This window comes from Corylus avellana, chromosome 1 (genome assembly GCF_965113065.1).
Source record: "Corylus avellana chromosome 1, dhCorAvel1.hap1.2, whole genome shotgun sequence".
In the NCBI taxonomy this organism is placed as follows: Eukaryota; Viridiplantae; Streptophyta; class Magnoliopsida; order Fagales; family Betulaceae; genus Corylus; species Corylus avellana.
The window spans coordinates 47,565,408-47,588,180 of NC_142490.1; the positions used below are offsets into that span (position 1 = coordinate 47,565,408).

General features: G+C 34.8%; 1 protein-coding gene across 1 annotated transcript; it reads right to left on the minus strand.

Annotated features, from left to right (window-relative positions):
• Positions 1–14,030: 14,030 nt before the first annotated feature.
• Positions 14,031–16,937, minus strand: LOC132170185 (cytochrome P450 71D8-like). Its single transcript, XM_088515975.1, has 2 exons — positions 16,034–16,937; positions 14,031–14,639 (listed from the first exon to the last, which is right to left on the minus strand). Exons 1-2 carry the CDS (start codon positions 16,916–16,918, stop codon positions 14,031–14,033), a joined length of 1,494 nt encoding a protein of 497 aa, XP_088372101.1. The 5' UTR covers positions 16,919–16,937.
• Positions 16,938–22,773: the final 5,836 nt, after the last annotated feature.

The window sequence follows — 22,773 nt, forward strand, 5'->3', positions numbered from 1 at the left end:
GAAAGGATAGAAGCAAGTGATTGTTCTACAAATTTAAGTTGCAAATTTATAGGGGTGAAACGTTTGACTTTTCGTAATACCTTTTCACCTACCATGAAATGAGTTATGCGCCAAAAAAAAAGGGACGTTTGGAATAGTGATGGTGATGTTTTTAGAAAGAGACATGCTATATGCATTCTTCACACATTCTACCCACCATCTTTTAATATTTTATTTTATTCTTTTAAAACAAACCCAGCCTACAACGTACGACCCACCATCTCTTAATATTTTATTTTAAGTTTTTAAAATAAAATATTAAGAGATGGTGGGTAGAATGTTTGAAGAATGCAAAATAGTATATTTCTTTTAGAAAACATCACTAAAACGTGACTTTTTAATGTTCAAATGATATTATTTATAGAGTAGTGACGTTTTGCACATAAATAGTAATACTATTTACACGTCGACTTTTGTGCGAATAGTGACGTGTAAACAGCAAAATGTCTCTAAATTTAAAAATATTGACACCTAACATTTGCGTTTACAACAACCATCTACACGTAAAAACTTTGAAAATTTTTCTTTTTTCACTCACACACATAAAACATTATTTTTTAAAATAAATAAATCACTTGGAGTGATTGTGGGTTTGTTGTCATCCTACATAGTTTATTTATTTTAAATTTCATTATCTCGGGTTCCGACTGCGGGTTTGTTGTCATCCTACGTAGTTTATTGATTTTAAATGTCATTATCTTGGGTTTCGGTCCTTATAATTAGATTTTTTTAAAAAAAAGTTATTATTGAAACCTCGCTAGTCATTAAACCTGATTTTTTTTTTTTTTTTTTTTTAAGTGATGGGTGATTGGTCAGAGCTACTGGCCCTGTTTGCCAATGGCCCTGAGTCGGTACTGTAGCATTTTTTTAAGAATATGTGTTTGATTGGTTTTAGTGAAAATATTTTGTGGGAAAAAGTGAAAAAATATATTTTATATGAAAAAATATAAAAAATAAGTTTTGTAGTGATTTTTTTATTTAAATAATAATAATAAAAATAATTAATACGATATAAAAAATAGAGACCTTAAAATTAATTTTGAGGTAAAATTTTTTATTTTTTTGGATTGAGGCCGGCCTGGTGGCGTAGCAGTCCAGACCATTGACAACCAGGGCCACTGAAACTTGTCTAAGTTGTCTTTGTGCGTGATAGTGATATTTCTAGGACAGTGATGTATAGTAGCGTACATATTGGAAAATGCAGTGGAGTAAAACGGAGAAAATCAGTCCATGCATACGAAGATATTTGACGGCTTCTGAAGACTTGTTGAATAGTAATATAGTATTCATATCATGACGGTCAAGTACACCATTATGGATCTTTTACTTTTCTTAGAGACTCCCATCAGCCGCCTTGAATTGCAAGTCCTTTCTAAACAGTGCCTGTTCTTTCTTCATTTAAAAATGGGGAGTGGTTAAATCTTTTGAAATATGTATGCATCGGGCAAAGTTGAGAGAAAAAAAAAACAATACGCAAAGCCATATTTTCTCAGAGCGCGGACACGTGTTTGGATTAGGGACTTCGGTAAAAGAAACTTCCTATGATCATGTCCAAATCCTTTGGATTCATCCTGTATGTATGGGATTTTCCGATAAGAGAGCTTGGTGTATAAAATGCTAATTTTATAGTCTCTAAAACATTTTTGACATCTTAGCTAAACTCATTTTAAATAATAAAATTAAAAACACAGGATTATTTTGCAAACCCTTATTCTTTAGACGTTTTCAAAACAGCAGTCCATTTCTTCTTAATTGCCGGCCAAACCCATCCGAAAAACGCAGCTCGTTTCTTCTTCATTGCCGGCCAAACCCAACTTCAAAATCAGATTTTAATGCCTAAAAAATCGATTATAATGTCTTAAAAATCGATTCTAATGCCTTAAAACTTTTTTTTTTTTTTTTTTAATTCAAAACTAAATCCTTGAGAGAAAGGTTAATCCTTTAGGGATCCACCGGATCTCTCTTTCTCTGTTAAATGACAAGGATAAGGAAGAAGAAAAAATGGGAGAGGAATTATCGGCAAAAAGGAAGAAATGGGAGAGAATAAGAAAGAAATAAGGAAAAATTTAGTGTTTTAGGCTGTAGAATAATTTTGTGCATTTTTTGTACTTTAAGTAATGTGTCAATCTCCTATTGAGAGCTATAAAAGACCATTTTTATGCCATGACTACATGGAAGTTAAATTCTTCTAATAATGCCTAAACTAAATAATATTCATAAGCACATGCATGACATCATCCTTCCTGCATATCCCAAAAGGGAGGGATATATTCAAACAACTCCCTTTTTTTTCTACATTTTTTTTTTTTTTTTCTTTTCTAGAAAACAACTCCCTTTGAAATCAATTGAACTACGTACCACCAAACCTTTATGATATAAAACTCCGAACCAAGACAATATGCAAGAGCTCTTCGAATCTTATATAATTAATTCATTTGGATAACTAGAATGTAACGCAAACAGCCCATCGGCAAAAGATTGACTTTTTGGTGCAAAGATATTGGACCACCAGGATGAATTATTGCGTCCCTAGCTAGCTAAACAATTAGAACACGACAGAAAATTTCATCATCAATTTGATTATTCTAAAGACTAGCAGATCAAATAAGACTAAAGTTTTGGACGGAATTTTAATGGACTCTCTTATCATTATAGATTTATTTATATATATATATATATATATATATATATATTGGTTTTAAATTTAGAAGTGCCAAATTTAAAAATTTGTTTTAAAAAATATATTAAAAAAAAAAGGGCACGGTTTTCATTCTCAATTACAGTGGAAACCAGCCACATGCTTATTCTTGGGATGATTTTCCTCAACTTACACTACAAAAAATTAAATTTTTTCTGACGGACGTTTTCTGACGTGTCAGGTAGTCTGACACGTCAGAAAACGTTCCTGACGGGGCCTTCCTGACGTGTTTCCCGCGTGAAGATTATAGGTGTCAGAAATGGAAAATTTCTGACGTGTTAAGTTTTAACCCGTCAGAAATTTCTGACGTGTTATAATTAACACGTCAGAAATTATTTTCTGACGTGTTAAAGAGTGACACGTCAGAAAAATTTCTGACGTGTTAACTTGTGACACGTCAGAAATTTTACTGACGTGTTGAAATTTAACCCGTCAGAAAATTTCTGACGTGTCAAATTTTGACACGTCAGTAAATAATTTTAATAAAAAAATCCAGAAAAAAATTAAAAAAAAAAAAGAAATATATTTTTTTTTAATAATTTTAAATTTCCTGACGTGTCAAATAGTGACACGTCAGGAAATTTAAAATTATTAAAAAAAATTAATTTTTCTTTTTTTAATTTTTTCTGGATTTTTTTAATTAAAAATATTTTTTTTATTTGTGGAACAGTAGTCTTCTCCGTCCCAGTTCTCCCTGATTCCTCCATTTTCACTCTCTCTCTCTCTCTCTTCTTTCTTCCATTTTCACTCTCTCTCTCTCTTCTTTCCTCCATTTTCACTCTCTTTTCTCTCTTCTTTCCTTCATTTTCAAAAACCCAAACCATAAAATCAAAAACCCAAACCATAAAATCTCTCTTCTCCTTTTTTTTTTTTTTTTTTTCTTTCTTCTGCTGCTTCGATCTCTTCTCCATCTTTTTTTTTTTTTTTTTTTCTTTTCTTTTCTGCTGCTTCTCTGGATCTTCTGATCTTCTCCATCTTTTTTTTCTTTTTTTCTTTTCTTTTCTGCTGCTTCGTTCGATCTCTTCTCCTTCTTTTTTTTTTCTTTTCTTTTCTGCTGCAGGTTCGATCTCTTCTCCTTCTTTTTTTTTTTTTTTTTTTTTCTTTTCTTTTCTTTTCTGCTGCTTCTCTGGATCTTCTGATCTTCTCCCATTTTTTTCTTTTTCTTCTTCTTCCTCAATCTTATTTTTCTCCTTTTCTTCTTCCCTTTAGAAGCTGGTGGCCGGATGTACAGAGAGAAGAGGCTAGGGAGATTGAGAGAGGAGAGAGAGAACTGTGTTTGGAAATAAAAGAAAAAGGATTAAAGAATATGAATATATAATAGAATTATAAAGGAAAAAGAAGAGGGAAAGAAGATAGGGAAAAAATTGAAAATCCCGCTTGTTTTTTGATATCAGGTTTCTGACATGCTAAAATTAACACGTCAGAAATTTCTGACGTGTTAATTCTAGCACGTCAGAAAAGGTGAATATATAATATAAATAAACATAATATAAAAATTATTTATTTATTTATTTATTTCTGAAACATATAATATATATATATATAAAATAATTCCTGACGTGCCATATATGACACGTCAGTAATTCCTGACGTGCTATATTTGGCACGTCAGGAATTTCTGACGTGCCAAATATGGTGCGTCAGAAATTTTTTTTTTTTTTTTTTTTTTGTCTTTTTTTGTCTTCATTATTTTTCTTCTCTCCCTTTCTTAATTAATTCATTCTTCTTCACTCCCTCTTTTTTTTTTTTTTTGTCTCTCTGCACGTAGGCTTCAGTTCTTCTAATTTTTTTTTTTCCTTTTCTTTTTCCTCCCCCAAGTTCCAACACACCGTAGAGTGCAAGTACAGTACCCTGCAATTTTTTTTTCCTTCTCTCTCTGCATGAAGGAGAAGAATAAAAAGATGAAAGAATTCATGAATATAATTAAGAAGAAAACCTAGCTATTTGGATGCAACGACAAGTTCATTTCATGTTTGTTTGTTTTATCTCCAATTAAATAGTGTTTTTCAGTGAAAAAAAAAAAGACATAGAGATAATTAGATTTTAATTTCTATACTAAGCGAAGGGATAGGAGAGAGACAGTGTTGGAAAAATAAATGAGGGGGAAGAATAAAAAGATGAAAAAAGCGGAGGGAAAATAAGAAGAGGAAAAAATTTCAAAATTTCGGTCCTTTTTTTTTTTTTTTTTCTTTTTCTGACGTGCAAGTATTTAGCACGTCAGAAAATTTCTGACGCGCCAATTTGGCACGTCAGAAATTTCTGACGCGCCAGTTTTGGCGCGTCAGAAATTTCTGACGCGTCAAACTGGCGCATCAGAAATTTCTGACGCGCCAAACTGGCACGTCAGAATTTTCTGACGTGCTATTTTTTAGCGCGTCAGAAAATATTTTCTGACGTGGCATTTTTTGCCACGTCAGAAAATGCTGACGTGGCAAAAAATATGCACTGTTTGCCACGTCAGAAAATACCTATTTTTTTGTAGTGTTAAGGAAATATTGGCTGCGGTAAGAATGATGGAAAATGTTTTTCTCCGAATGGATCAACCCCAGAAATTGCTTCGGTATCCATTGGTTGCGAACGGGATCGGAATTCATATTAAAGAAGAAAGCCAGTAAGACGTCCCATGGTATATATGTTTATGCATTCTTCTGAGTGTTTTATCTGTGTTTTCGTTGCACTTCAGGAATCCACGTACCTAGATTCAATTCTTTTTGCATTTTTCTTTGTTGGTTCTATTTATTCTAATCAAGGAAATTCCCACCATTTGGGATGATCTATCACTGTTCATGTGACAGAGACACCAAGACTTGTTACAAATTCGATTTACCAGTATGATTGCATTAGTGGTGCTTAGTTCCTCTAAAGCTATAAACCAGGACAGTTTGTTAACCCAATTTTGCGTTAGCATTAATTGTAATAAAAATGCAACTGAAATTATGGTGGTTTTATGTATGCAATCTTCTTCATCATGTCAAAAAGCCATGATGAAGAACCTGCAACTGCAAGCAAGCGATTAAAGAAGAGTAACCATGCTGACAAGCACTCATTCACACTTAAGCATGGATCACTGTTGGTAATGAGGGGCAAAACTCAACGGGATTGGATCCACTCAGTGCGTTCTTTGATGAGTCCAACTAAAAGAGAATTGTTTTTCATTGGGCTTTAGTCCGTTCGATTCTATTTCCAAACCCTTTGATTCTACAAGATGTGGCATGAAGATCAGTTTGCTATTTTACTGCAGAGTATCCGGGAGTTGTCATCTGCACCAAAACAAAAGGATAAGCATGTACCTTATGGTCACATGGTATTTCCATTGTTTGATGGAGAGGAACCATTGAATTGGTGTTACACGGCTGAGCAGTTTTTTGAGCATTACTCTACACCAGATCAACGAAGGCTGAAAATTGCTTCATTAATTTTACATGGAGGGTACAGCTCTAATTTGGCTCCAAGAATTACCTAAGTTAATTTTTTTTTCTTCTTGGGATGATTTTGCTAGAGCTTTAAAAGAAAGATTTTCACAAGATTCACAGCAACAACAAATAGACGAAATTATATTGTTAGATGATGATTCAAAGGCAGAGGAGTCAATAGGTGGAAATTCAGAAGGTACAAATGACCAGATGAACAATTTTGGGATGTCTGCTTTGGAATTGGATAACACTGACAAGTTGGAACAAGAAGAAGAAGAGGAAAAGGAGTTAAGCCTCTTAGAATCTATCAAAGTGAAGGTAATCCCAAATTCAATTTGTAGCACCAATTTCTTGAGAGAATTCCGCGCCTGTATAGTACCACCAAATTTTTGAAGAAATTTCAACATAATGATAAGACTTATCCTGATGAAGATTACGTGTTTGACAAAATGCTGGAGTCGAAAATAGTGCTAATGATGGATATGTTTTGGGATTATGAGTGGTGGGTGTTTAAGACAAGTTGGAAGCAAAAGACTGCACATGTTGTGACAAATGCAAATTCCAAGATCACCAAAGAAGTAGAAAAGTGCAGAATAGAAAAATAACACAACCACACAAGACATCAAGATTTAAGTGGTTCGGCTTAACAAGCCTACATCCACTGGCGGAGACGATCCAGGAGAAATTCACTAACAAAAAGTGGAGTACAAAGAGTAGTACAAACAAAACCACTCAAACCCAAAAGCCCCAATACACCCCAATCTCACTCAAAAGAGAATTAGATACAAAAGAGAAAAATATTCTCTAAAATTCTCTAAGCATTTCAGCACTCCAAAAGTGAGATCAAAATGAAGAAAAATGGTGCATCTTCTTCTCCCTACAGCACAAGCCTTTCTCTCTCTCTCGGCAGTTTTTTTCTTTTCTTCTTTCTCTCTTTTTCTTGCTAAAGTAGCTGCTGCCCTCTCCTCCTTCTTGATGACCGAATGGCTTCAAATAAAACAAAGCCAGCCTTTTCTCAAAGCTTCTAGAAGAAGCTCAATAGATGGAGAGAAAGAGAGACGTGTGGGAGAGAAAAAAAACAAGACAAAGAGTATGGGATGCCATACTGCTGTGGGGCCCACGGTAAGACTTGTGAAAACAAATCACAAAATCTGACAGCACAGCAGGGTACGAGTGATTTTTGGAGTTCGTTTGTGTTTCAATACTCAAAGGAGGATGATATGTGTTAGAATATATGGAATATATTCCATAATTATGCTAATATTGAAATATTCTTTATTTATGGGTTGATTGTAATTATATATTGGGATTGTAATCAAATCAAGGGGATTTGATTACCAAATTTGTATTTAGACATTGCCCTATAAATAGGGACCTTTGTATTGTAGACAAATCAAGTTAATGAGCACAATGTAGCTCTTATGGGTATTCCGAGTAGTGGATGTAGGTGTCTGACACCGAACCACCTGTAAGTTCTTTGTGTTCTTTCTATCTCTTGCTTCCGCTCAATATTTCCGCATCATTATTATTTCAACATGGTATTAGAGCCACTTTCTTGTGGACTCTAATTATTTCTCTTCTTTTTATTGTTCAATTTAATTGTCATCATATTTATTTTTCTTGAGAAAAAAGGTGCTGCCAACGTTGTCCACTATGCCTTGCTTCATTGCCGAGGTCAGCAACTTTCAAAAAAAAAAAAAAAAACCATTGGCTCTCACGCACGCTGAGCAGTTCTTCAGCCCATACACGAAACTACTCGGTTCAGCGCAAGCAGTCCAATCCAGACGGATCTCCCATGGCGCCACTGTCCGCAGTTGTCCATCGACGAGTCAGCGGTGCATCCACCGCCTTCTGCGACCGTCGTACTCCAATCCAGCGCCATCTCTGCCGCAACACAGGTTTCTGCGCAGTTCAGCCGGCCTTCTTCAAACACCTATATTAGATGGCAATAGCTTCTGTCTCCGAGCAGATCCAGCCACCGCAACCAGCCACTTCGAGAGCAACCCCGACCTTTTCAATCTTGTTGTTCCATCTCTTTCGACCACAGACACCTACGACAACAGTCAATTTCTCCAGCTATTCAGCCGCCGTCCATAGCTTGCCGCCACGAATCATCTCCCTACAACCAGTGCTTCCACCACTGCCGGCCATAGTCTTCGGCTTCCGTAAAATATGCAGAGGAAGAAAGAAGGGGACAGACAGGCGTGGAGAAACTGGTGAAAAGAGATAAAAAGAACACAAAGAACTTACGGGTGGTTTGGTGTTAGACACCTACGTCCACCACTCGGAATACCCCTAAGGCTACATTGTGCTCATTAACTTGATTTGTCTACAATATAAAGGTTCCTATTTATAGGGCAATGTCTAAATACAAGTTTGGTAATCAAATCCATTTAATTTGATTACAATCCCAATATATGATTACAATCAACCCATAAATAGAGAATATTTCAATATCAGCATAATTATAGAATATATAGAAAATATAATATATTTTCCATATATTCTAACAGCCTTGGCCCGTTGTTGGCCCCTTTTGAATTTTGGCCCGTTGTCAACCCCTTTTGAAGTTTGGCACGTTGTCAGCCCTAGCCCTTTGTCAGCCTGGCCCGTTGTCGGCCCATTTTGGAGTTTGGCCCGTTGTCAGGCCTTTAGAATCTGCATTCACCAACCACCTGCCGCCGTCGTTGGCCGCTCGCTAGCCTCTGTCTCCTCCGGCAGCCGCCACCATCTACGGCTCATTCTCGGCTTCCGCCACCGCCATCATCATTGTTTCGGATTTCAAACTCAAGGTTTCAAAATATTCCACCTTGAGTTTGAGAGGGGATGTTAGAATATATGGAAAATATATTATATTTTTCATATATTCCATAATTATGCTGATATTGAAATATTCTCTATTTATGGGTTGATTGTAATTATATATTGGGATTGTAATCAAATCAATAGATTTAATTACCAAACTTGTATTTAGACATTGCCCTATAAATATGGACCTTTGTATTGTAGACAAATCAAGTTAATGAGGACAATGTAGCTTTTAGGGGTATTCCGAGTGGTGGACGAAGGTGTCTAACGCCGAACCACCCATAAGTTCTTTGTGTTCTTTCTATCTCTTACTTCCGCTCAATATTTTCGCATCATCATTATTTCAACAATATGCATGTTATTTTTTTGAAACATCGATGGCGCTGGAAGAAAAGAATGTGGGAAGGAAGGTCTCGACAACAACCAGTGGATATTCAACTGTAATTGGCGTGTGTTGGCTGAAAACAAATCTTGAAGTTCGGATAGGAGGAATCCTTAGGATGGGAATGCTGGAGCAGCACCTGAATCTGCCACTGTTCGACACCTGTGAACAAGACCAAGGTGTTGTGGAAGAGAAAAGGAATGCAACAAGCCATGTAGGAGAAGAGGTGGCAGTTGCATGGAAGGGCTTGGTGGCAGCTGCATGAGATTATACGTGGCATTTATATGACTCAAAGGCTGCCAGCAAAGGAATTGAGCTTGGCTTTTATATGAGGCTACACCATTGATCTGATTTGTTTGAATGGCTGAGAAGCCTTATATGAGGCTACGTCAATGGAGCTTGGCCTTTATTTCAAGCTCACCTTGTGGGCAAGGTGCTTTGAAGGGGTGAGTAGTGTAACAGGCAAGGTGCTTTGATGTGGTTAATTAGCTATTTAGTTAAGTTCATTTTGTTATTTCTGTTGTAATTCAGTTGAGTTAGTTGGAAGTTAGTTAGAAGTTGTTAGTTGAAGAAGGAAGTATAAATAGGGTCTTTGAAGATGTAATCAATAGCTTTCGGTATTCAATTGTTCATTTGTGAACTTTGGAGGTTTAAGCATCCTCGAAATGCTTAGTTGTATGATACTAGCTATCTTGAATTACCATTTTCAATAAGAAGTAGCAGTTTACTGCGGCAATTTGACAATAAAAGTTCAAACTTTTCTTTTGAATGTCCAACCAACCATCCCACAAATGAATCCTTAATAACTATTAACTTTTTAATTTTTTAACGCTTTGTTTAATAACAATACTTTTTCTTCAAAACAAAAACATTAATAATCATCCAAAACACACAAAACAGAACTATTTTCATATAACTCACATACATCATAACACTTTTTTCAAACAAAAAACACAATCTAAAAAGCATTAACAATCAAAGCTATATATATCCCCATGTATATATATAGGGTGAAAGAAATGGGAGAGAAGAAGAAATGGAATGAAGAAGAAAGAAATAAGGAAAAATTTAGTGTTTCAGGCTGTAGGATAATTTTGTGCATTTTTTATGCTTTAAGTGATGTATCAATCTCCTATTAGGGGCTACAAAACACCACTTTTATGCTGCGAGTGCATTGAAGTTAAATTCTTCCAATAATGCCTAAACTAAATAATATTCATGAGCTCATGCATTCCTGCACATCCCAAAAGGGAGGGATATATTCAAACAACTCCCTTTTTTTTCTAGATTTTTTCTTTTCTTTTCTTTTCTAGAAAACAACTCCCTTTTAAATCAATTAAACTACGTACCACCAAACCTTTATGATATAAAACTCCGAACCACGGCAATATGCAAGAGCTCTTCCAATCTTATATAATTAATTCATTTGGATAACTTGAATGTAACCCAAACAGCCCATTGGCAAAAGATTGACTTTTTGGTGCAAAGATATTTAGTATATATATTGGACCACCAGGATGAATTATTGCGTCCCTAAACAATTAGAAAACGACAGAAAATTTGATCGTCAATTTGATTATTTTAAAGACTAGCAGATCAAATAAGACTAAAGTTTTTTCTCTTTTGCCGACTAATATGCTCCTAATTAATTTAAGAGTACCGTGTCTCATTCGTTATAATGACAAGGCATAATTTCATAATTTATTTTGACTAGGAAAAATAATTATTTCAGAACCATTTGGGGAAACTATCATTTTACCAAATTTTAAGAATAGTTTTTGGTTTTTGAGAAGTAAACAAAATTTTACGACATTTTATCAAACACTTCAATACGCTTTGTTTGATAAAACTTAAAAAATAAAAAATAAAAACATTAACAACAAACAACCAAAAATACAAAACATTTAAAATTATTATGTCATATTATAATACTTTATATATATATATATATATATATAAGCCCTAAAAAGCATTAAGAAAAGAAAATAATTTCGAGACCATCTTCTTAAATAGTTTTTAGGTTCAAAGCTACTTTAACAATAATGCCTCAAAGGGCAAGTGATGGACTACAGGGAGTAGCTAGGAAACAAATACAAGTTGTTTTTCCTTTTGACATATAATCATGAGAAGATGATTTTCACACATATAAATAACAAAATATTATATACTGGAAGACTACTCTTTTTCCTTCCCGACAAAAGAAGTTGAGTGGATGAATATATACTAAATCCAACCCAGAATGACAAAATAACTCCCAATTATATTAGAAACTGATAATACGTGACCCAAGGGCAAACAAATTCAATTGAACGTATACTCATTAAAAATGATAATATGATATCATTATAAGTAGTTTATTCCTGTTAGTATTTTATTTATATTATAAATGCTTGAAGTATCAAATCTTTTACCAAGAGATAAATCCAAAATGATGTGGAGTTTATTCAATGGAAATGATGAAAGCAATTAATTAAAAGAAATTTTACGAGTATCAATAAATAAGCTTCACATCATTCTGGTATCCATTTCTTATGTGTTGTAGAAGCGTCACACACACCACCAAGTTCATTATGAAATTAAGTAAAAATTATTATTATTTAGCTCCTGATTTAGAATGTATTAAGGTTCCTTGAACTACTCTTATTTATCTATTATTTATACGTTACGTGCTTGAGCAATTAAGCATGTAACAGAATGTCGTGATTCAGTTTTTTTTTTTTTTTAATTTTTTTTTAAGGGTATAATTATTAGAGAAATTATTGATGTCAATATTTTTTACCACTTAAAACTAACAAAAAAAAAAAAAAAAGTTTCGATAACTTAAAACTAAGGGGAAACTTCACTAAGGACCTCTAAACTTCCACCCGTTTTGAAATACTATATACCTTGAACTTTAAAATCTCTCAATTTAGTCCCCTAAACTTTCAATTGCTCTTAATTTGGACAATTCCGTTAATTTTAGCCGTTAAAAATTCAAAAAAAGACCAAAATATCCCTAATTTTTGTTTTTTTTTTTAAATAAAAAAATGTTTTAGAAGTTGAAATTTTATACAAAAGTCAAGGGTATAAATGTCATGTGACGTTTAAAATCTGACGGAGGGGTCCAAATTGAAAGCAATTGAAAGTTCAGGGGATTAAATTGAGAGATTTTGAAGTTCAGAGGGGGGTATTTCAAAATGGGTGAAAGTTTGGAGGTCCTTAGTGAAGTTTCCCCTAAAAGTAATCACTTGAGTGCCGAATTAGTCTTTAATGATGGTTAAAAGAGGTGATTCGGTCACTTATAATAGCCATTTTAAAAGTGGTTGAACCATTATTTTGCCAAAAAAGAAAATAGATCGACTATCCTTAATTGTTGTTTTGGGAGAGGGGACGAACCATCCTTATTGTTAAGGGGTAGTTTAGCTATCATAACATCTATTCATTTGGTCTCTATTCTCTATGTTGATGCAATTTGAGCCCTTCATTTTAAATGGACGGTCTAAATAAGAGTTATTGTATGTTCTAGAATATATTTCCTACATTGAAATTAAATATATTAAATTGATATTGTATATTATTTACCTTATATAAGAGTAATTGTAATTAGGTTTGATGGTAATCAAATTAATCAGATTTGATTACCATACTTATCAATTTCAATTCTCCTATAAATTGGAGTATTTGCATTGTAATATCAATCAAGCAATAAGAGTATAATGTAGGCATTTGAACTTTATATGTGGAAGTAGGTTATAGACCAAACCACGTAAAATCTTTTGTCTCTATTCTATTTTATTTCCACTATTTATTTATTTAGTTATTAATTTCTTCATTGAACACGGTACAATACCTCACCGGTGTGAACTATTTTTCTAATTTCTTCATTGACGCAGAAAATTTCCGATTTGCAAGAAGAAAATTAGCTCTTTAATGAGAAAAAAGAAAAAAAAGAAAAGAAAAAAACGAGATTAATTGAGAACCATTAATAGTAATGCTCTTTTATGAAGCTACCTTGTGATAAAAGAAAAAAGAAAAAAGAAAAAGAAGAGAAAGAAAGAGCTAGCGGGTGTGGAATGCAAAAAGCAAGACACACCTTTGTCTTATTGAAGCCTACGAAATGGAACATATTCAGCATGCAATGCATAGGAGCCAAAAGAGAAACAAGTCAACGCTGAAGCAAACGAACATAAAAGGGAAACAAAGCAAATCCTGTCACGAGAAAACGTTATAGGACTGCAAAGAAGAAGCAAAATCGGACAGCCCTTTGTTACAGAAAATCAAGACAAAGAAGCCGAAGAGGAAGCAAAACTTGTTCTTTCAAATGCTTTTATACTGACAATTTCATTGGAAGTATGTTGTTATGCAAGTTTTATAAAAAAAAAACCTAAACCCAATGCCTCCAAAATTTCATACAAGATGAAATATGCAAAAGAAACTTCCTCTTATTCAATAACTTTATGGTTCTTATCGATCGAAGACCCCTTACAAAGCTCTAGGGATAATCAAGGATAATTAGGAAAAATATTACACGCATGGAGAAGAAGGATATGCTCCCTATATTTTTCCTAATTAGAGATTACATAATTATTTAATTGAAAAATACTTTATTCTTGCCAACTAGGCATACTTCTCACCAAAATAGACTGTCTTTATTCTTCTTGCTAAATGAGCTGGTTAATAGCTGATCATGCCTTAAAGAGCAAGTGAAGGACTAACAGCTAGAAGTGGGAATCAAATGCAAGTGGTTTTTCCTTGCGACAACACCACCAAAGGTTTCGGTCATGTCTAGATCCTCTGGTTTCATCTTGTCTGGGAGTTCCCAATCAAACCAGTATAATAGTTGAGCAAGAGGAAGTTCAACATTGGCTATACCAAATAAAATTCCTGGGCACATCCTCCTTCCTGCCCCAAAAGGGATAAATTCAAAGTTAGTCCCTTTATAGTCAATTGAACTACTCTCAAATCTCTCTGGTATAAAACTCTCTGCATCATGCCAATATGCAGGATCTCTTCCAATGGCCCATGCATTTACGAAGACTTGGGTTTTGACAGGTATCTCATATCCATCAATTTCACATGCCTCTCTACATTCTCTTGGCATTAACAAAGGAGCAGGAGGGTGTAACCTCAGAGTTTCTTTGATCACCGACTTCAAGTAACTTAGATTCTGAAAGTCTTTCTCCTGGATTTTTATCTTTCCTTTGAAGGCTTGTCTTATCTCAGCTTGTACCTTCTCCAGCACTCTAGGGTTTCTCATCATTTCTGACATAGCCCACACTACGGCGGTTGATGAAGTATCAGTTCCACCTGTAAATATGTCCTGGAAAAAAAAATTTAGAATAATGGTTAAATAATTATTTTGGAAAATTTTTATAAGCTTATTCTTTTTGAACATCTAAAATTTAAGTTACATGTTTCATGGTAGGGCTGTTATTGAACAAAGTTACCTGTGAACTCCCTCGGTTTCAGCTTGTGCACGACTCGATTATTAAATAAGCCATTTGTAGACACGAAATTAGACTTGATTATTAAATGATACAAACCCATATAAAATTCGACTTACTCAGTTAAAATTTGTGAACATACTCATATAAAAGCTTGATTCGCTTAGTTAATAAAAATAGTTTGTATGGTAATAATCAATATATATTAAGTATAAACAAATATATATTAAGAAACATATAAATATATATGAATTATATACATAAAAATATATTTAAAACAAACAGTACACATCCATTGTTATCCGTGTAGTTGTTCACTTTAAATTTTAAATGGTGTCCTTGTTGGCAATCAATCATCCAAGGGTCATATTATACCAAGCTACAACTACGTACCACTCATCTCAACCCCTCATATTTGAGATTCTCAACCATTAGATAACTGACACGTAACACTTATGCTGCATAATAAGGGTTCAAGGCAAGAATAATGCTAAGTACCATCTTTTTATCTTCTTAAAATCCTTCTAAAGCTGATGTGACTTTTAAAACCACCATTAAATTTTAGATTAATCATACTTGAATTTTGATCCAATAGTGATTGTGAGAGCCACATCAACTTTAAAAAAATTTTAAAAAAATAAAAAGATGATACCAAACATTATTCCCAAAGCAAGCTTCATACTCTCTCAGAGGGCTAACATTATCTTTTATCTTTTCTTAAGAAAATCTAGAAGGCCACTCTTAGTACGTACACCACGTGGACAAAATCTGATATGAGGGAGACCACTTCGGGAGATGGAATGGAAAGAAGACTTGCCCAAAGTTATCTCTCTTTCTTACTTTCTGATTAGCCGAGTTCCGCTCTTAATAATTAGGTACTCAACTCGGCTAATGGACAAGTTCAAGCTTGCACAAGTCTTTTTCCTTGGCGAGCCGAGCCAAGTCAGAATTCGTAAGCTCGATTGGCACGTTTATCGCCCAAAATAAAAGAAAGATTCAATATGAGCCACTTTGTAGGTTATATGAATTCTATTCTAATCTACGGCTAAAAAAAAAAAAAAAAAATTTAAAACAAAACTAAACAAAAACTCTAGCCGGCCATCACATAAATTTTCCTGCATTAGTTAATGGATCCCGGAATAGGATACCATTTTGGGATTGTGGTGATTTATCACGAAACAGTTATAGCAGAAATTGAAGAAAAATACGATGATGAAAACATAAGGGATTGATGATCCCAAGGATTAATCGTAGCAGCAGAAATACTCACAAAAATGACGCCCTTGATGTTGTTGGTCGTGATTGGCAACTCCAGTTTATCACTCTGCTGAAGGCCTAAAAGGACGTCAACAAGATCTTCCGTCTTTGCTGATGAAGTACTCATCCGGTTCTCCCTGTGCTCACGGATGATGTTCTCTAGGATCTTGTCCATCTTCGCATGAATCTTCTGTAGCTTAGATTTTGTCCGACTAATCAAATGAACAAATTTATGTGAAGGGTACAAATCAGCCAACTCAAAGCCTCCTGCGTAGGCTACTGTTTTCTTGGTCAATGATAGAAATTCATCTTGGTCTTCGCATTTACTGCCGAATGCTGCTCTACATAAAACAGTTGTGGTGGAAGTGAAAATACGTTCACTGAAATCCATTACAGATCCTGAAGATGAGTGGATGGAGTCAATGAGATTGTGAACCTCTTCTTCTCTAATAGAAGAGAAGGACTGGACCCTCTTGGCACTTAAGAGTTCCAAAACGCAAACTTTTCTCATCTGTCTCCAGAACTCTCCATATGGAGAAAAGGCAATGTCAGTGCCACCATTGCTTATAATTTTAGGGGCAAGAAGTAGTGGCCTTTGCACAAAGGCAAGGTCATGGGTTTTCATGAGCTCGCTGGCCATCTTGGGGGATGACACAAAAAGCGTAGAAACTTCACCCAATTTTAGGTGCATGAGGGGTCCATGCTTCAAGGCTAGGTCTCTTAAAGCATGGTGTGGTAGTGACTTACCTACCAAGTTGTGCAAGTTTCCTATAATAGGTAACTTCCATGGCCCTGGAGGCAATTTCTGAACTTTGGATCTTTTCCATAACTTTAACAGCCAGGCCAAAGAGAGGAGAAGAAGGAAAGTGGTGATAGCTAAGGAATATTGGAGCGCCATCACAGAATGGAGAGAAACAAGTGACTGTTCCACAAATTTAAGTTGCAAATTTATAGGGGTGAAACATTTGACTTTTCGTACCACCTCTTCACCTGCCATTGAAATGAGTTATGCACCACCCAAAAAAAAAAACAAGAAAAAAGGTAACATGCATTTGGATAAGAGATATGCTTTTCTTCATTCTCCCCCACTATCTCCCCCACCATCTCTTCACCTTTTCATCTTGATTTTGGGGAAATGGTGGGTAGAATGCATTGTAGCATTCCACTTTGAATAATGATAGAGATGTTTTTAGAATAGTAATATGATAGAGAAAACATCTCTATCATAGTAATATTATTTATGCTCAAATGATATTATTTATAGAATAGTGACATTTTTCACATAAATAGTAATATTATTTACACATTGACTTTCACGCGTAAATAGTGATATATAAACAGTAAAACTTCTCTAAATTAAAAAATATTGGCACTTAAAATTTACATTTACAACAATAATTTACACATAAAAAAAAAATTCTCTTTCGGTCGCACACATATAAAATATATTTTTTTAAATAAATAAATCATTTGGGGGTGGTTGAGGGTTTGCTGTCATCTTACGTGATTTATTTATTTTAAAAGTCATTAACTCCGATTCCGGTCCTTATAATTAGAGTCTTTTTTTAAAAAACTTATTATTCGAACCTCGCTAGTCATTTAACCTGATTTTTTTTTTTTAAGTGATGGGTGACTGGTCGTCAGAGCTACTGAAACTGGTCTAAGTTAATCTCTTTGCGCGTGATGGTGATATTTCTAGGGCAGTGATGTATAGTAGCGTGACTAGCGTCCAATATTGGAAAATGCAGTGGCATAAAACATAGAAAATCAGTCCATGCATACGAAGATATTTAACGTCTTCTGAAGACTTGTTGAATAGTATTCATATCATGTCAAACTGTCAACTACACCATTATGGATCTTTTACTTTTCTTAGACACTCTTCCATCAGCCGCCTGAATTTCAGGATAAGGATTCCCTCCACTTGAGGGAGAAAATGAGGATCTTATTTTTTCTAATCTCAGTCTTCAGATGAATTTGAGCGTTCAAAATATTCTAATCTCAAAACTCAAACATAAACACAACCCTACAGAATTTTATACTAAATTTAAATTAAAAACTTAATTAATGTAAAAAGAAAATGAAAAAAAAAACAAGGGACGGCTCCGCCCAAAGCCACCCATCTGGGGGTGGCGCGTGCCCACCCCATGGCCTAGGCGCCCACCCCCATGGCCAAGGGGTGGCCTCACACCACCCTAGAAGGCCATGGGGTGGCCGCACGACCACCCTAGGCCTTCTAGGGGTGGTCACGCGCCACCCCCAAATCTGCTAGGGGTGGCCGCCACCGCACGGCCACCCCATGGGCTTTTGGGGGTGGCATCAGCCCACCCCTTGGCCATGGGGTGACCTCACGCCACCCCAGATGGCCATGGGGTGGCCGCGCGGCCACCCTAGGCCTTCTGGGTGTGGTCGCGCACCACCCCTAGATCTACTGGGGGTGGCCGCACAGCCACCCCATGGGCTTCTGGGAGTGGCGCGAGGCCACCCCTTGGCCATGGGGTGGCCGCGCGCCACCTCCAGATCTGCTGTGGCCACCGCCAGCCACCCATGGGATGGCTGCCGGCGGCGGCAGCGAGCCGCCCCATGGGGTGGCTTCTCCTCCAATTATTATTATTTTTTAAAAAAGCAAATAAATAAATGTTTTGATTATTTATAATCAGGTGTGATGAGTTTATTTTTTAGTTTTGTATTTTTAGATATTTTAGACCCTTAGATGCTTTGGATGGCTAAGATCTCAAAAAATGAAATTCTCCAATTACTCACAATTGGAGGGGATCTTGATCTTGAATTTCAAGTCCTTCCAAAAAAGCGCCAGTCCTTTCTTCCATTAAAAATGGGGAGTTGGCCTTGTTTGGGAACCAAGATTTTCCAACTCAAACTCAAATTTTTTTTTAAATTCATGTTTGGCAATTTTTTAAATTCAACTCAACTCAACTCAAAAATTTTCAATTTAACTCAAAAACTTTCAACTCAATTAATAAAAATTATAAATAAATATTGAACAGAATAAATAAATTTAGGATGGTCGGAACACCTCAAGTGGTGGCTAGACCACCCTTAAGAATTTGAAGGTGACTGATCCACTCCTCAGGGGTGGATCGGCCTCTCCTGAAGGCCAAAGCTAATAAGGGTGGCTGAGCCACCCTCAACCCCGTCTAATTTGGGGGTGGCAAACCACTCCCAAGTAACGGCTAAGGGTGGCTGAACTACCCCCATCAATTTCGAGGGTGGTCAATCCACGAGCTAGGGGTGAATCAATCATGCTCAAGTAATCATTAGGGGTGGCTCAACCACCCCTAAGCAGTTTTTGGGGTGGCTCAATCGCTGTTGGGGGTGGCTCGACCACCCCCATTAGTTTCGGGGGTGGCTGATCCACCCCCTGGTGGTGACTCATCCACCTTTAGACACCTAAGGGTGACTGATCCACCTTTCGGTGGTAGTTTGGCTACCCTTAGGGGTGGTTCAAAATTTCTCCTAATTTTTTTTTTAAAAAAAATTAATTTTGTTTTTTTTTAAAAAAAATATATATATATTTTTTAATATTTTTTTTAAATTATATATAATTTTACAATTTTTACTTAATTTTATCAATTACTATCTAAATATAATCTCAACTCTTTTTTCTCCTCGATATTCACACTAAAAAAAAACTCACTCAAAAATGAATTGAGTTCAAAACCAAAAAATGGCATTCCCAAACAAGTAAATCTTTTGAAATATGTATGCATCGGGCAAAGTTGAGAGAAATAAAACAATACGCAAAGCCCTATTTTCTCAGCATGCGGACACGTGTTTGGATTAGAGACTTCTGTAAAAGACACTTTCTATGATTATGTCTAAATCCTTTGGTTTCATCCTGGATATATGGGAAAGAGACTCCCCAACATACGGTTGGCGTATAAAATGCCTATTTTATAGTTCTTAATACATTTTTGACACATAACCTAAACTCATCTTAAATAATAGGATTGAAAACACAGAATTATTTTACAGCCACTTCTTCTTTAGATGTTCTCAAAACAGCAGCCACTTTCTTTTTCATCGCCGGCCAAACCCAACCGAAAAACGCAAACCCAACCTCAAAATCAAATTTTAATGCCTAAAAAATAGATTCTAATGCCTCAAAATTTATTTTTTTATTCAAAACTAAATCTTAGAGCATTCCCAATGGAGGAGCCATATTTTTATGTAAAATGGCTTCTTAAAACTCACTTTTATCTAGTTTAGCGAAGTCATTTTTAAATGTCTCTACATCCGATTAGCTATAATTTTATTTATTCTATTAAAATATTATTAAAAATAAGAAAAGTTTTGGAAAAAAGAGAACATGTGAGAGGAAAAATAGAAAAAGTTTTGAGAAAAAGAGAACATACAGAGAAAAAGTAGGAAAAAATTTGAAAAAAAGAGAAAACGGGTGAGAGAAATAATGAAAAATAAAATAACTCCCTTGAAAGTGCTGCTACATTTAGGTTTTTTTTTTTTTAAAAAAAAACTATTTCAATCAAATATCTATTTTACATTTTCTTTTGGCTAATCCAAGGTAGGAAGTTTTTTAAACATTTGAAGAGTTATTTTAGATAAAAGTAACATTTGGCTCTTTTATTGAGAATGCTTTTAGAAGGGAATGTTAACCCTTTAGGCCTTTGGGGATTTTATCAGCATAAAGGGATCCACAAAATCTCCTTTTCTCTCTTAAATGACAAGGATAAGGAAGAGGAAGGAAGAAGAAGAAATGCGAGAGAAGAAGAAATGGAAGGAAGAAGAAATAAATAAGGAAAAATCTAGTGTTTTACACTGTAGGATAGTTTTATACATTTTTTGTGCTTTAGGTGATGTGTTAATCTCCTATTGGGGCTGCAAAAGACCACTTTTATGCCATGGTTACATTGAAGTTAAATTCTTCCAATAACGCCTAAGTTAAGTAATACTCTGCATGACATCATCCTTCCTGCATATCCCAAAAGGGTGGGATATATTCAAACAACTCCCCTTTTCTTTTTTCTTTTTTTTGTCAGAAAACAACTCCCTTTAAAATCAATTGATCGAACTACGTACCACCAAACGTTTTTGATATAAAACTCCGAACCACGACAATATGCAAGAGCTCTTCCAATCGCCGGTGGGGGGGATTTTTTTTTTTTTTTTTTTTTTGAGGGAGATTGAGCAACTTATATAAATACAAAACCACGTAAATACATATAATCTCTTTATATGTGTTTGTGCGTGTTTATATGAAATAAAGCATAAAAGTCTTACATTTAATCTCATATCATCGCATATACACAATAGTATAAACAAGCAGCAAAATAGCTTAAAAAAAAAAAAAAAACTAACAAAATAGACTAAACACAATCTATATAAGGTCTAAAAAAAAAAAGGTATCTTTCAATGTAAACTTTTTTTCCTACCAATCACCTAGAGCCCAAATAGCAACAATGTTAAGAGTCAACCCAAACAATTTTGTAATCATAAATGATTAAACCATTTAATTTGTGATGTCAAAAAAAATATTGTAAATCTAAATGATGGCAAAATAACTACCGAAAAAACTGATTGTTGGGATTGTTGATTAGAAGCCACCGAAAGAACTCAAACCATTTAACCTTTTCTTTCACATATTCAATCAGAGTCCCAAACCAAATTAAGTTTTTGATTAGAAGTGAATTAGAATATAGAGTGAAACTAAATGAATTGGGTATTTTAGGTTTATATATATATATATATATATATATATATATATATTTTATTATTATTATTATTTTTTATGTTGAAAGAGGGGGCAAAGTAAAATAAATAAATAAATAAAAATTAAAAGGGGACACAAGTAATTTTTTTTTTTTTTGGGGGGGGGGGGGGAACTAAAAAATAATAATTAAAAGAGACAAATATTATTTTGGGGGTAAAACTAAAAAAAATAATTAAAAAGGGGCACAAATGATACTTTGGGGGGGGGGGGACAAATATATCATTTTTGGAGGAATAAATTTATAAAATTAGTATATTTGAAGGAAATTTATGAAAAATTGTAAAAATTTGGGGGGACGAATTACCAACTATGGGTCCACCCTTGCTTCCAGTTGCCCATGTATTTAACCTTGATTTTGATTGGTATTAATTTCATATTCCATCAATTTTGCGTATAGCTCCTTACATTCTCTTGGAAGTAACATAGAATTAGGAGGGTACTATAATTAACCTTAGAGTTTCTTTGAACACTAATTTCGAGTAACTAGATTCTAAAGATCTTTCTCATGGATTTTTTTCTTTCCGTTGAAGGCTTGTCATATTATACCACCCAGCCCATTTAAATTCCGTGTTTTTGCACCGTTACACTCTTCTCTCTCCAACCGTTGACAACAAAAGAAAAAAACAATGAAAGAAAGAGAAATACTACCCACTCTTATTCTCACAGTCCCAAATGCACATTCTTCAACGTGGTATAGTAAAAATACCCATTAAATACAAAATTCAATAGTCATTCATCCAAAATCTAATGTCAAAAATTATGGAGTGTGAGAGGGATGTATAGCATTTATCTAAAATAAACTATTCTTTTATTAAACAAATCCATAATAAGTTAACTTAATGATCTCAATGATAAAATGAGATTCAATACAAGCAGGGGTGGACCTACCTTAAACTTTGGGGGCGTCCTTGGCAACCCAAAGAATTTGAAAGACCATGCAAAAATATAATTTTCTATTAAGACCGGCCAGGATGAATTATTGCGTCCATAGCTAAACAATTAGAACA

Coding starts and splice junctions, on each gene's coding strand:
- LOC132170185 (XM_088515975.1), bottom strand. CDS start 16,918: ATGGCGCTCCAATATTCCTTAGCTATCACCACTTTCCTTCTTCTCCTC. Junction 14,640..16,033: donor ACATCAAGGGCGTCATTTTT/GTGAGTATTTCT, acceptor TTTTTTTTCCAG/GACATATTTACAGGTGGAAC.